Raw genomic sequence first — 16,201 nt, forward strand, 5'->3', positions numbered from 1 at the left:
GCCTTATACCGCAGCACACACAATCCCTTTGGGTCTGCATTACACACTTTTAGGCTTCCAGGAGGCTTCATATTCTCTCCCAGAAGCATTGCTGTGATAGGCTATGACTAAATGTCCCATATAATCGGAAGCACGGTATGGGCCGTCTAGGAAGCATGCTCCATGTGACGGCTGCATTTCCGGAACTGAATACTGCTCCCCTGACCTGAACACACAGCATCATAATGATTTATAATGCTGTGAGTTCCTGCTGAACATATGGCATTATCTTAAGTCATTATGATGCTGTTGGGATCAGAGGAGCAGTGTTCAGAGTTCCTGCAGCCAACATCCCTGTGCCAAAGAGACCTATAGCAGGCTATGGGCACCAAATGATGGGTCCTGCCTTAGCAATCTATAATCTGGCTTCTGGCAATCTGTATGAAACCTTAGAGCATCGAGGAACTAAATAGTTTATTAAACATCACGCCCTTATGAAATATTTCCAGGCTTTCTTCATAATCAGGACTGTACGGCCATACGGTCAGGTTTCCTGATGCAGTTTTGGAAGTCAAAACCAGGAGTGAATTTTTTAAAAAGTCAGTATTTTATACTTTCTCTCCTTTTATGATCCAAAACTGCATGCAGCAACCTGACCGTGTGGCCCTCCCCTAAGAGACATTGGTAAAAGTGCTGATGATATATAGAGATGTAGTAGGTCTGATGATAATAATAAAATAATAAATAATAGTAAATAATGAAAAATAATAACTAGAAAGTTTATAATAATTAAAAGTTCTGCTGCATTTGTATAGATGCACAGCGCAGATTCGACTTTTTGTGTTCTTTTTAGAGCAGGTTGTCTCTCCCTCCCCCCCTTCTTTATAACTCATCCTAAATAGGGGAAGCAGTGGTGACCGACTAGTGGATTGTAATGGTTATCCAGTCATGCTGGTTCCCTGGCTACAAGTTCTAAAGAGCTTATGTGATGTGTGGAGGGTGGGAGTTTATTGCCTCAGCTGGAGAACACGCCTTTCTTCCACAACTAGCTGGATAAGGGGAAAAAAAAGTCATCCACTTGGCTACTTAAGGAGAAATTCACATTGGTGTCACTTGGACCAGCTTTCTGCTTGCAGGCTGGTCCACTCTCTCCATGAGACAGTGATGGGGGGTTTCAACACAATGCAAAGACCTGCTGCTCCTCTTCTCCTTATGGGTCTGCTCTTCACTTTCTGCCTACAGACTGCAAATTCCCAGGGTAAGACGACAGACTGTTTGTGACTGTGTGACCCTGTGGTTAGGACACCGGTAGCAAGGGATGTACTTACAGTACTGCCATAATAGTGTAAGCCTTGGGCTACAGTGTGACCCTATTTATCTAGAGAGCGATATACATTGTATCAGTTATTTTTTGTTTATTTTGAATTATTTCCATTGTAACCTTTTAACAGAACATCATTCAGTATGATCTGGTCCTCTGTCTTGCTACAGGAGGTGGAACAATTTAACCAATCCTATTCTGTTCCTATATGCTTTTATTACCATCTATTATTACTGTATACTTTTGTCATTTGTCATTACCTAGTTCTATCTTTTCACGACTAAAGGCATGTGAATGGAAATCTATAAAAAAAAAAAGTATCTTTTACCTAAAATGGTAAATATTAAAGATGCTATTACTGCTCAGGCAGATGTGGAAATGCTAAATTTGGCATTTAACTCTTCGATTTGATAGATTTATAAAAACCAATCATAAAGCACGAAATATCAGATACATTGCAGCAAATGACAAACTCAGCACTGCTGCTTTGTGTCTAGATTTTTTGTTTCTGGAAATACAGGAACACGCTAATTTGACTTTGATCTGCCTCCTCTGTGGACATTTGCTTCCGCGTGAATATTTTGGCTAATAAATGTTGGGTATGAGCAATGCAGAATGTATTGGCGCTAAAGAAACATATGATGGGCAGCACGGTGGCTCAGTGGTCAGCACTGGTCCCTTGCAGCGCTGGGGTCCTAGGTTCGAATCCGACCAAGGACAACATCTGCATGGAGTTTGTATGTTCTCCACGTGTTTGCCTGGGTTTCCTCCCAGACTCCAAAGACATACTCATAGGGACCTTAGATTGTGAGCCCCTTGGGGACAGTTGGTTGCTAATGTCTGTAAAGCGCTGGGGTCCTAGGTTCGAATCCGACCAAGGACAACATGTGCATGGAGTTTGTATGTTCTCCACGTGTTTGCGTGGGTTTCCTCCGGGTTCTCCGGTTTCCTCCCAGACTCCAAAGACGTACTCATAGGGACCTTAGATTGTGAGCCCCTTGGGGACAGTTGGATGCTAATGTCTGTAAAGCGCTGTGGAATATAGTAGTGCTATATAAGTGCATAAAATAAATAAATAACTAAATATGATGACCTCTAGGTAAGGTTACAGTAGCTCCTGTTGGGTACATAGATGCACTTGCTAAGCAGTGGATGCTGCAGAGAATTTAGCTTCAGGTCTGATGTTTGGACCAGAGACTGATTTGCCCCTAGTCAGAAAGCTGCCCGTCTCGCCCTGAACAGATGTTAGCAGCGCTTGAAGCACAAAGCCTCTCTCAGCCGCAGATTGCAAGTTTAGAAAAGAACTTTTTTCCCTGGGCTTTGTGGTTGCCTGGCAACCAGTGCTAGCATGTGACCAGGAGAAAATCTAAGGAGTGCAGCCCCGGTGCCCCTAATCTATCCGCGCTGGAGTCGTCCCCGCACCGCTCTGCCTGCAAAATCCCTTCTACCCGTTGCCCTTGTCCTGTGAGCAGCATACTTGCCACACAGTGAAAATGAAGAACTCCTTGTTGCCTCTGCTTAGCTGCCAGCTAGAAAATTGATTTACCGGGTTGCATAGACATATTCACATTGTAATCAGCTTTCTTTTCTCCACTCCTTGTATAAGCTCCTTATAGAGAATCCAGTAAGTAATTATACATCAAGTGCTGGTGGAAGGAGCCTTCAGTTCGCCTGCCCTCGGCCTCTTTCACGTGTCCGTGATGACATCCGTGACAAGATGGTCACGGGGTTCATCCGTGGAGATGTCTGTGAAGGATCCTTGTGTGGTCCATTTGTTGCTTTCCATGTGTCACCCGTATTCCACGGACACTGCTAGGCTGAAAATGAGTTTCTAAAGCATCTCCTACCAATGGTCTGTAAAAACCACAGATCAAACCCAGATGGCACGGACGGACCCATGGAATATACTGCGCATTGGGGATCCGTAATCACAGACAAGATAGGGCAAAATAGACCACTGATGTTTGACAGAGACCTTATACCGGACAATACGTGAAAGAGATTTCCCCACGTTGATGTTGAACAGGTGAATTAGTCATCCTTTAGAGGATGCGCAGTGCCCTGGAGTGTGAGCTTGTACAGATGTAGCAGAGCTGAATTTGTGATTTAAAGGGGAATCTTGCTAGAACTCATCTATCACAGGGATCAGCAACCTCTGGCCCTCCAGCTGTTCTGAAACTACAACTCTCAGAAACCTCCTTTCACTTGTATGGGAGTTAGGCTACATGCACACGACCGTATGTGTTTTGCGGTCCGCAAAAAATATGGATGACATCTGTATGCCATCCGTTTTCTTTTTTTTTTTGCGGATCCATTGTAACAATGCCTAAAACGGACAAGAATAGGACATGTTCTATTTTTTTTTGCTAGGCTACGGAACGGACATACGGATGCGGATAGCACACGGTGTGCTGTCCGCATTTTTGGCGGACCCATTGAAATGAATGGGTCCGCATCCTATCTGCAAAAAAAACCTGGAAGGAACATGGAAACAAAATACATTCGTGTGCATGTAACCTTACAAGAATAGCAGAGTACTTGTGCATGCTGGGAGTTGTAGTTTCCCAGCAGCTGGAGTGCTGAAGGTTGCTGATCCCTGTCCTATCGTTTGACTGTAGGAGAGGTGTGGACATTCTGTGCAGCACATGCTTGGGGTATCCGCTGGGAAAGGACATATGCTGAATGTAGCCATAGACCCCCTAGTGACCCAGTGGAGGCCAAAAAATTTCCTTTTGGTCTGTTTTACAAGGGTTGTCCAGGATTATAAGAATATGGCTAGTTTCTTGCAAAAACAGCCCCACCCCTGTCTGCAGGTTGTGTGTGGTATTGCAGCTCAGCCCCATTCACTTTAATAGAGCTGAGAGGCAATACCAGACACAACCTGTGGACAGGTGTGGTGCTCTTTCTGGTAGAAGGCAGTCTTGTTTTCTAATCCTGGACAACCCCTTTAAACACTGTGGCCAATGGCTGACATATGCCGCTCTATAGCTATACAGTGGAGTAATACATCAGAGGATATGTTAGGACAGGTAATACTCCCAACATACTCCTCTAAGGTATACAGATATCATGACTTTGCTTGCCCCTTTAAGGGATGTGTGTTGTGATAGAACATTTCATTAAGGCTACTTTCCCACCTGCGTTAGGTGCGGATCCGTCTGGTATCTGCACAGACGGATCCGCACCGATAATGCAAACGTTTGTATCCGTTCAGAACGGATCCGTCTGCATTATTCTTTGAAAAAAAAGTCTAAGTCAAAACAGATCCATCCTGACTTACACTGAAAGTCAATGGGGGAAGGATCCGTTTTCAATTGCACCATATTGTGTCAGTGAAAAACGGATCCGTCCCAATTGACTTACATTGTAAGTCAGGACGGATCCGTTTGGCTCCACATCGTCAGGCGGACACCAAAACGCTGCAAGCAGCGTTTTGGTGTCCGCATCCAGAGCAGAATGGAGGCGCAACGGAGCCAAACTGATGCATTCTGAGCGGATCCTTATCCATTCAGAATGCATTGGGGCTGAACTGATCCGTTTTGGGCCGATTGTGAGAGCCCTAAAAACGGATCTCAAAAGCGGACCCAGAAACGCCAGTGTGAAAGTAGCCTAAGAAATGCAATAGTCTTATCTGTAGTCCCATGTAAATCCATAGATACGGCTCTGTTCACATCTATGTTGTGTCTTTCCATGAACGTGTTGTATAGTACAGGGTGCAGCACCACTATTGCCAACAAAGCAACGGAAACCGTGATGGACCCCATTATAAGGCAAGGGGGTACGTCTGGCGCTGTTTTGCACCGTGGCGTTAGAAGGACAAGTCATGACCCAGGTGTGAACATTATAATATCACACACAGCAGTAATGGCGCAGTAAAGAGCAGTAGCCTTACTTCTGTGTTTTTTTGCCATGGTTTTGCCACAATAGAAGATGCTGTTTTTAAAGGAATTTAATATTGACAGTCTATCCTCAGGGCAGGTCATTAACATCTGATCGGTGGGGGTCTGAATCCTGGTGACCCCGCTGATCTGCCTTACCCTAGGCCAGTGACGTCACATTCACCAGTCGTACGGCCCGTGTACCGCTCAGTACCATTCAATACCAAGCACAGCCACTAGTGATGTTTGCTCATGTAGATACTCATATTGGTAACGAACCCCCTCTGCTCAGTACATGCACATAATGATCATCCTCTTACAAGATGGCGGCGGATAACGCAAGATTACGGTAGTCTTACACATGCGTGCAACGTTACGGTAAGCAGTGACTCATGCATTAATATTTTAAATTACAAATCTGAACCCAGGTTTTCGGAAAGTGTCACAAACATTAACGAACCTGTGTCCAGATTCATAATGTATGCACCGCTACTTACCGTAACGTCGCACGTATAGACTACTGTAGTCTTGCATTACCCGGCACCATCTTGGAAGTGCCTCATCGGAGGCCATACATTATATGTAGTGTTGAGCAAAGCAAGTTTCAGATCCTAGATCCATAGTCACTTCAGTCAAAACTTTGTTTGAATGCTGTAGAGAGATTCTTCTCTGTACAGTATTCAAATGTATGGGCTTCGACAAGTGGAAATCCGTTATCACCGAAGTCTCGCGGGACTTTGGTGAATAACTTCAGCATTCGATTAAACATGAAAACCATTTTAAAACTTGGATCCGAAGTCGGCTTCTGTACCGACTGGCACCTCAGCGGACTTTGGATCCAAGTTTTAAAATGGTTTTCAAGTTGAAAAATCTAATCCCGAAGTTATTCACCAAAGTCCCACGAGACTTCGGTGATAATGGATTTGTCTCGCTGGAGCCCACACATTTTAAATCTGTACGGAGTCAGATCTCCGTACAGTATTCAAACGAAGTTTTGAGCGAAGCGGCTTCGGATCTAGGATCCGAAGCTCGCTTCGCTCATCCGTAATTATATGCATGTACGGAGAAAGGGGGTTCCTTACCAATATGAGTATCTACATGAACGAACCGGCTTCGCCGCTCAACGCTCACAGCCGCTATACAATGGACGGCGCTGTGCTTGGCAGCCTGTGAGGCCTCTTCAAGCAGCTGATCGGTGGCGGCGCTGGGAGTCGGATCCTAGGTCCGGGAAAAGCCCTTTAAATAGAACTGGCTCTTATACACAGTTCTGTGAATAGGTTATTAGAATGGCTTCTGTTCAAAAGCAACACATAAACCTTAATACATGGGACTCACTTATAGTTCTCATCCATTCACAATTCATTTTTTTCATTTTAGGTGACAAATACTCTTTTTTTCTTTTAGCTTCCTTGAACTGCGTCAGGACACACCGTACGCAGGCAGTTATACAATGGCTATGCATTGTTTATTGTACTTTCTTATGGGATCTATTAAACGTTTATTGTAAGACACACAATCTTTAAAATGTAGAACCTGTGCCAGTAATGATAGGAAGTCCCCAGGGCAAACAATCCCTAATTTTCAACTTCCTTGTATCCAAATATAGCAAATTCTATATACAATATTCACTTTTTATCAATGTACCTGATTATATGCTGTGTGTAGAGCGTATTGAATAGATGATACGAAATATACCGTTCACTGACGGCACACGTGTGTAGAATTGCTACAGTCAGTTATATTTGGATACAAGGTAGTGTGGAAATTAGGTATTTTTTGCTCTAGAGTCATATCTGTAAGCATTTACCCCCCACCTACCTGGGTCTATTTTTGGATTGATTTTCTTGAAGACAATGCACAAAAATCACGGGAAAAAATGTTACGTCAGGCAGAAATAAAATAAAATTGAAATGGCAAAAATTGAAATGGCAAATCCTCCCCCACCCCAATGCCAAATTCTTGACCTAACCCCTTCCCTCCATCCAAGGGTGTAACTTGACCAGCATGCACTTTTTATCATACTGGTGTGTGTTTCTTATGCGGCACAAGGGTCTTTGAGCCCCCTTAGGCTCCTGGGCCCGACTGCTACCTCTGCCCCCTCTATAGTCATATGATCAGTCATATTCACAGTATAAAATGAATCTAAGGACAGGTATGTAATATTCAGGACTGAAACCCACCAGAGTAGCAAATGGAAATCACTCCAAAGGCCCAGCAAACACTCCTCATGTGGAGATGACTTTGCAGCCAGTTTCTTGTCTCTGTGGTCTACATTTAATGGGATTATTTACAAATATTAGAGTTTATTGATGACGATGTGTATGATTCGATTTTATGTGGACTTTTTGTCTTGCGATGGGTCCAAGGAACCCCAGTCTGGTATTGGATGTAAATGGAAACCAAGAGTACACTGAAGACCCCAGTGGGTTTCATCACCTCACCTCAGATTCACCTTCAGCTGTAGACCTGAATATAATCTGAGACAGGCTGGTTTCTAAGGCTGTGCAGTCCGATAACCCGATATACAAGGTTAGGGTAAAATCCCAAAAGCTATGTTCACTCACGTTGGATTTGACTCAAAATATCAGCATCATAAGTTTGAGACTGAAACTTTGATTTCTGCTGTAACTTGTCCATGCAGTGTGAACATGCTTTGGATTTTAAAATCATTACTATTCACAATTTTATGATTTTTGGAGTTTCTGTATGGGGTGTTGTGGAAATTTTATTATGCGGACATTTTATCTTAGGATGTGTGTGTGTTTTTATAGATTGTCATCTGTCTCCCTGTGTCGGATTTAGCCAGAGAGCGCTCTAGCAGAGGGTACTTGGGTTGAATCGGGACCAGTGGCAAAACCGTCAGTATGAAAACCTTCTCATGGGCTTGGAGACGTGTTCTCAGTGTGTAGGGGGCGTTTGCCGGTTTGTGAGCACTAAGTGCAATGCACTGGGCTTCTTCCCTTCAAATGTCTATACACATTAGAGAAGTGAAGTCTGCATAATGAGAGATACATATTATACCTCTGCTGCGGCTTCGCTATCCCTTTCTGGATACATATCTGCTTTTAAGACATGCATATCTGTCTTGTCGGTATACTCGTACCGTATACTAACAATAGCCGTAGCAATGTCTCGCAGATAATCTCAAACCTATAAGAACCAGTAGAATGATCTTCATTAGATACTGGTCACCTTTGAGCAGTATTGAATGAGGTCCATGCTGACAGTGATAGGGGGTGGGCGGCCACCTGGCTGGTCAGACAATAGAGATGACTCATCCTTCCTTATACAGGGATGGGGTGTGTGCATTGTCTGTCCAGCCACATTGGTTGCCTCTCCCTGTCCTTTGACATGTCATCACTTCCTGTATGTCATCACTTTCTGTATGTCATCACTTCCTGTATCCTTGTCTTGGGCCAGCCCCTTTTACACCTTTTGTGAGTAAATAAAAGGTACAGACTGGGCAGGGAGGAGGAGGAGGAGTTGCTCAGCAAGAATTCAATCAAGATGGTAGCACCTGGGTCTGTCTCTGACTGCCGCTAAGGAAATAGGGATTTACCTTTTTCCTTACACAAACTTTGATGCGAGCAGATTACAACTATTAATATTTCTACAACAGGGGTATACATTAGCCACAAAATGGCAGGATTTAGAAAGAAACCTGTGTGAAAATAGCCAAACACTGCTGATGGTGTCCCAACGCTTCAACAAGTGCCATGATTCATTGGAAGACAAACCAGTGAATCTTATTATAACCTGTATTGGGGGTCATAAAGTGTTAAATGGGTTTGGAATAGAATATTGATGGCCTATGGTCATCAATATCTGCTCAGTGGCCGTCCAGCACCCCACCAATCAGCTGTTTGAAGAAGCTGCTATGCTATGGTAAGTGCTGTGGCCTCCTCGCAGCTTACCAAGCACAGCGCCGTACATTGTATAGTGGCTGTGCTTGGTATTGCAATCTAGGCCCAATCACTTAAAGGGAACCTATCATCAACTTTATGCTGACCGTACTGAGGGCAGTATAAAGTAGTGACAGTAATGCTGATCTCAGCGGTGTGTCACACATCAGCTAAAAGTAAGTGGTTGCCGAGAACCAGCATCATAATCATTGCAGCCCAGGCCTTGAAAAGAGTCAGATCTACCTGAGAAGAGTCCTGGTTATTCATAATCTCCTGCTCTCCCGTCCATCTGCTGATGATTGTCAGTTCTCTCCTAGAGAGAAAGGGAGAAAACTAGGTAGAAGACTGTCAGTCATCAGCAGGTGGGCAGGAGAGCAGGAATTCATGAATAAGTACGGTCAGCAAAAAGTTGATGACAGGTTCCCTTTAAATAGGGCTGAAGAGCACATACATAGGCCATGTGGCCGATAAATCTGACGTCACTGGCCTAAGAAGAGAGCTCAACGCTCACCAGCCTCTTCAAACAGTTGATCGGCAGCAATGCTGGAAGTCAAACCTCAACAATCTGATATTTATGACCCACCCTGAGCATAGGTCATCAATATTGTATTCCTGAAAAACCACTTTAAGATGTTGCCCTTTCCAAATGAAAAGGGGGTGCATTTAGTTTTGTCTGTGTCTGCCCGAGATTGCAGATGGAGACGTTGCTTTGTTCACATTTTTTTATGGATGAAGTGCGTCTATACATCTCCATGAGCTTGTCTTGACTCATTCTTTATAGACGGCATGTAAGCCAACAATGGGTCTAACCCTTCTGGAGCAGTCCTCCAGACCTCAGAGACCATCACAACGCATACAATGAATGTGTAGTGATATTTCACCCATACTGATATCAGATTGCAGATGGAGACGTGGATTTGTTCACATTCTTTATGGATGAAGTGCGTCTATAGATCTCCATGAGCTTGTCATGAGCTCCATGAGCATGTAAGCCAACAATTAGTCTGGAGCAGTCCTCCAGACCTCGCATGCAATGAATGTGTAGTGATATTTCACCCATACTGATATCAGATTGTAGATGACGCTCTCACTTCTTGCTCGGGTTTACGCACTGCTCATATGGCGGTATCAGTGGTCTTCAGTGAATTCATCAGTAAGACTGACATAGATTTAATCCATGATTAGAGAACGTTCTAATTGCAATATATTTTGGGAAGCATTTAAGACCCCATCAGTTCTTTGTGTCATATGCAGATAATGACTTCCTATGTACTGTATGTAACAACACACGCCGGCTACCTTGATTGTCATCTGGTGCACCGGCCCCGCTCCAGAGCATTTCAGTAATCCACAGCAAGTATCAGTCCAGCACCAGGAACCTAAAACCAACCTGTAGTTTTATTTCAGGCATTCCATTAATAGTTCAACAAGCAAAACGTACAAAAGTCATTTCCAGCGTGTTTTAATCATGCCACGATTACGATCCCTTCATGATCAATTATGTATTTTTTCAACCGTGTTAACTATGTAACGATGATCAAAACGCATTGGAAATTACTGGTTTCATTTTTGCCTGTGGAATTTGTTTTAATGGAATGCTTGAAATAAAACTACGGATTGGTTTTAAGTTCCTGGTGCTGGACTGATACTTGCTGTGAATGACTTCCTATCCCTTTATATAATTCATAACCTTTCATTGTCCAGCTCTGACACAGACGCGTTTTCTGTCTTTTATCTGACTTAAGACGATTTAAAGTTCTTGGATACAGTAGTCACCGCACTAGATAATCAGACTAATAGAGTATTAGCAGTGTCTGTGACCTGAGGAGCGTCTTGTTACTGGCAGCACAAAGGTGAAGACATATGGCCATGAAATAAACTGTCTCGTCAAATCATAGACATATCCCTATAATGCATTGCTAATTCTAGGAAAATTGATATATATGTGAAATCTATCTATCTCCTATCTATCTATCTATCTATCTATCTATCTAATTTGACAAATTTAATGCACATTATGCTTTTTTCTTCTGTGCGGAAATGAACTTGCCACCCAGATTTTGGAATCCACAACATGTCAATTGTTTTTGAAGAGTTTTAGTACAGATTTGCAATGCAAAGGGGGAAAACTGGACCAAAATCCACAAGTAACACATGTGGATTTTGGAGTGGAAATACGCAGAAATTCACACAGAATTTCTGTTTTTAAATTCGCGCTCCCGTTCAGGTATCCATTCAGGTATCAGGTGCTATACACATTTTTCATTGCATACACAGGTCATATCATCAATAAGGACTCCGCAGTTTATTATTTGTGATATGATCCAAAAAAAAAAAACACGATAAACCGAATGATACTTTGCTGTTGTAGGTGGACCTTATTTTTACCCTTTCCAGAACCAAGCCAATTTTTGGCAACAACTTTTTCGTTTTTTTCTTCCTAGCTTTCAAAAGCAGTAACGTTCTTATTTTTTCCATTGACATAGCCGTATCAAGGTTTGTTTACTGCAGGGCAAATTATATATATTTAATGTCATCATCTATTGTGAAACAGTAAAAAACAAATATTTGTGAGACGAAATACAAAAAATCCTCAGATTTGTGTCATAGTTTTTTTGGTTTGGTTTTTATGGCATTCTCTGTGGTGTAAAAATTAGAAAAAAAGGAGAACTTATGGCTTTTTAATAGTTTTTTATCCTTTTTTTTAGGTTGGAGGGGGGGACGGACAAGATGACCAAAAAAACTGACAATTCTGATATTGTTCACTATTCGGAATAAATAATGTTATACTTCATGATAAATTGGGAAATGAGGGTTTTTTGAATTTGTAATATTTGTCTTTATTATATTTTTACAATTGTTTAAACATTTCCCCTCTTTTAAGTATTCCCAGGGACAATACAATACACTGCAGTACTTCTGTATTGCATTGTATTGTAATTTTACTGGTACTCTATTGCACTCTGAGGCTGGATGTAATAGGACTACTTTGGCAGGTCTGCAGACCTTCACAAAGCCATTGAATTGCAGTTAGGGGCAATCGGGGGGGGCCAAGGATCAGAGTTAGTGTTAGCAGTCGAGATTGGATTTTTTCTGATCTTGGCCGCAGCTCATGAGCTGGCTCCATACAATCCTCATGCACCTTGTGACATGTATGTAGTGGGATTAATATTTGAAACTTGGCCTTCTCATGGAACCTATAGTCCTCTAGTAGACTACTCTGACCCTGCACAGATTATATCCACAGCTGTCATTTGAGCTATTGTCTAGGGGTTTTACAGAGTTTAAGGTTGGATTCACACATGAAAGTCTTGTGGCAATTGTTTTTACACATAAGTGGATACAAAAGAAAAGAGATGTGTAATATACTTTTCCTTCCTTTTTTGTGATGTGTGATCATTCCAACCCCAGGGACGTCCAAAATCAGCAGACTGAAGGGTTCGTGCGGCTCTCCGGAGTGCAGCTGTGTCTGGATATACGTTGAAGCAGTCACGTTACCTACGGGAGTACTGCATCTTCTTTCTGCTAATTTGTGGGTGATCAGGATGCCGGATTTCCAATGCTCAAACATTTGTTGGCCTAATGAAGAAAGACTCCTTAAACTTGTATGACACACAAGTGCTAATTGCTTCCAACAGACTCTTTGTAGGTAGAAAGCCACTTGTCCTCATATCTCCGATATTTGTCAAAAATTATATAAAATAATGGGGAAAATATTGCAATGTGGTTGTGCCTAGACTTTGCTGCAAATTGTGCCAAAATGTTGCATCATGTTTTAGTCCAAACTTATGCACCAGTCTTGCTTGTTGGGTTTTCTGGCTTGACGAGGGGGCACAGCTTTGCAGAAAGGGATTCATGGCTTAGGATGTGACAACATGCACCAAAATTGCAATATAATTTTGGCACAGGGTAAGCCAACCAACATTGGATGTAAATTTAGACTAAATCGTCTAACCATAGATCAAATGTATCATATAATGTGAGTCACTGTGATAAATTTGGGACATTGCTGGATTTTTTGCGATTCAGGGGTTGCAGTCGTGGCACATTCATTCATTTCTGCAGGGTCACCGCCACACTTCGATGTCCCTGCGATCCTGGCCGCGACCAGTGTCACCGTGTAGCCGTACCCTTAGGGTGGAGTGGCTCTTTAATTTGTCGTACGTGCTACCAGTCAGAATCTCCGAATCCACTCCTTTAAAACCCTTCCTTACAGAATATAACAGCGTCTAAACTGGATATATTTTTCATTTCCCAATGCCTTTCCAGGTTGCCTGTAATAATTTACTCTAGTGGGGTAGTGAACCACATAAGGAATTTGCAAGTTCATCACCTAATGTTACAAAAAAAGACAAAACCTTTAGAAAACTGAGTTAAAATTTGAAAGTAGTAAATGAGAGAATGGCAGGTCAGATTACTTACTGCTGGAGTCACTAAAAACCAAGAGGCAAAGTCCAAATTAAAGAAAGTATCAGTGGCAAAGTAAAGTAAGATTGATGTGCAACTGATGAAGAAAAAAAAAAACCTGCACTCTCTCAACGAGACGGCCTTAAGAGTTCTTTCACATGCTGGGCTGAAGGGAAATTTGAGCAAAGAAATCCTCCCTTAATCCAGATTTACTTTTTCGTATGCATTTTGCAGGAAATGAACAGATTTCAATGTGTGCCGTTGTCTAAATGCACACCTCTATGATAGATGGAAGAACATTCTCTTAGAACTTGAAGGACATTTCCACCTTAAATGAAGATGTCACCTTCTGTCAAGTGACATCTATGTCTCAGAAACATAACCGATATGAACTCCGCTTCAGGAATGTTGCCTAATACTTATTTAGTGATATAGAGCATATGTCACCGTGGGCAAAAATGTAGATCCGTTTTTGTGCAGCTACATGGGGACCCTTTAGGCAGGGGGGAGGGCATACCACAATGAAAAGGGCATCAAGGTTCCCTTGGCCCAAAATCACTGCTGGATTCTGATGCATCAAATGACTCGTTGACGATAGGGGTAAGGAGTGCTATGATGAGCCCTGCACTCTTGATAGATTAGCTAGGGGCCCACATCCTGTCCTTGCGCAGGGGCCCTCAACTGTCTTTGTCCGTGCCTGGTGTCAGACTGGAGCTACAGTGTCAACTATCTGAATTGCCAATAAGCTTTCCTAAAAATTTAGACTATAATAAAAAATTTGATGACTTAGGGTACGGCCAAAAAACAGGAAAAAAAACTGATGGAGTCAGAACGTCCTTGTGTTGGAATTTATTCCAGATGCAACGTTTGGGCTGTAGAGCCTTTGTCCAGCATGCATACACCAAGGGAATGAGGGTATATGAATGAGGGGGTCACTTGGTGTATGCATGCTTGACAAAGGCTCTACAGCCCAAACGTTGCATCTCGAATAAATTCCAACACAAGGACGTTCTGACTCCATCAGTTTTTCCCCGTTTTTTTGGATCATCTGATCAGTGTGAGGATGCTTACCACTTTCCCTGGAAACGTGCACCTATTACTTATCAACATAGGTGTGCTGTCCTCCCCTCTTTCTCAAATGAGGGTACGGCCACACGGTCAGGTTTCCTGATGCAGCTTTGGAAGCCAAAATCAGAAGTGAATCATAGAAGAAGAAGAAGTATAAAGGACAAATGCGACTTCTCTATTTTAAATTCACTCCTGGTTTTGGCCTCCAAAACTGCATCAGGAAACCTGACCGTGTGGCCGTACCCTATTGACTTGTGACTTTTTGTATTTTAGGTGCTTTTGTTAATCTGGGTGTCAGGATTCGGATATACTAGACTGGTAAATTGCAGTGCCCAGTTTCAGCAAATGCATTAACGATGTGTAAAGTTCTTTCACTAGATTATTAATAGCAGTCAAATAGTTTCCACCATCATGCAAGCAGGAGCAGGATTATGGCAATTTTTCCCATTACGGTCCCTGAAGTTCGGGCTTCCCTATTGCATCTGCCCGTACCAATTCTTGGCTAGTAAAAAGAAAATGTCACCCTAAGCGTCTGCCTACTCTGCCTACCCCTCGTCCCACCCCTGTCACCAGAGGCATATATCTATAGTTTAGTCTGTGTGGAAAAGCAACTGCTGCTGTGGGTCAGAAATTATGGTTTAGACCCTATGCACACTACCGTATGTTTTATCTGAATTTGATCCGCACTTTTTTGTGGATCAGATGCGAATCCATTTATTTCTATGGGTCTGCAAAAGTTGCAGACTGCATACCGTTTGCTGTCCGCATCCGTATATATGTTCCACAGACAAGAATAAGTATTTTTACAATACTGCGGAACATCCGTTATGGGAAAGTGCTGGACGCACACGGCTGGTATCCGTGTTTTGTGGATCCATGATGGGCCTGCTTGGCCATTGCTCCATTCAAACTCGGTGCACAACCACAGTTGCCAAATTGGGGATTTGAGACCCCCATTCTGTGCTTGAACCCCAGAGTTTAAACATGTATCACATATTCTAGGTCTAGGGACAGGTATTGAACACAAACTGAAATATATATAAAAAAATAACTGTTTAAATATATCAGTATTAGTAAATACGTGCATTCTGTTTAGCCATTCCTCTGTTATTCATTCTGGACATGTAGGAATAAATTGATACCATTGCCCTTATGAAAGTTGATTGTCTGTACACAACCTGAGACTGCGCAATCAGTGCGGACACTGCGTGTAGAAGCACACTGTTGACAAGGAGAATGATAATGCCCAGTTGTCAATTTATTTGTTTAGTTCCAGGAGGAATAAGAGAAGAACGGCACAACAACAAAAAATCCACAATTGTTATTTCAAGAGGAAGTAATGTATTCACTAAAACAGACATGTCAGGAGAGGTCTTCTTTCAAGTAATTCTTAATTTACATCTGAGGAGACTAAATGCCCCCCAGGTGCTCCAATAGGAGACCAATAGGTTTCATGAATCAGTGACAATTCTAACGAGCTCAATTAAAACATGTCCGTTTATTGGTATGCACAACGATACCTTTAAAGAGCATCTGTCAGCATGATCAACCCCCAGAGATCTGCGTTTTTAATAATATGCATATGATCTGGTTTGAGCACCAAGGGGCTGGACTGAGCTCTTGGAGCACCCCTCTGAACACGCCCT

At 42.6% G+C, this 16,201-nt stretch overlaps 1 protein-coding gene across 2 annotated transcripts in view; it reads left to right on the forward strand.

Moving 5' to 3' along the window:
* The first annotated feature begins 1,059 nt into the window (after positions 1-1,059).
* LRP2 (LDL receptor related protein 2) overlaps positions 1,060-16,201 on the forward strand; it is a 199,830-nt gene continuing 184,688 nt past the window's right edge. For both annotated transcript variants that reach the window (XM_040441900.1, XM_040441901.1), the window contains exon 1: positions 1,060-1,237. In XM_040441900.1, the coding sequence (XP_040297834.1) occupies positions 1,144-1,237 (94 nt within the window). In that variant the 5' untranslated portion in view covers positions 1,060-1,143. The remainder of the gene's footprint in view (positions 1,238-16,201) is intronic.

Source organism: Bufo bufo, chromosome 7 (genome assembly GCF_905171765.1).
Source record: "Bufo bufo chromosome 7, aBufBuf1.1, whole genome shotgun sequence".
Lineage (NCBI taxonomy): Eukaryota > Metazoa > Chordata > Amphibia > Anura > Bufonidae > Bufo > Bufo bufo.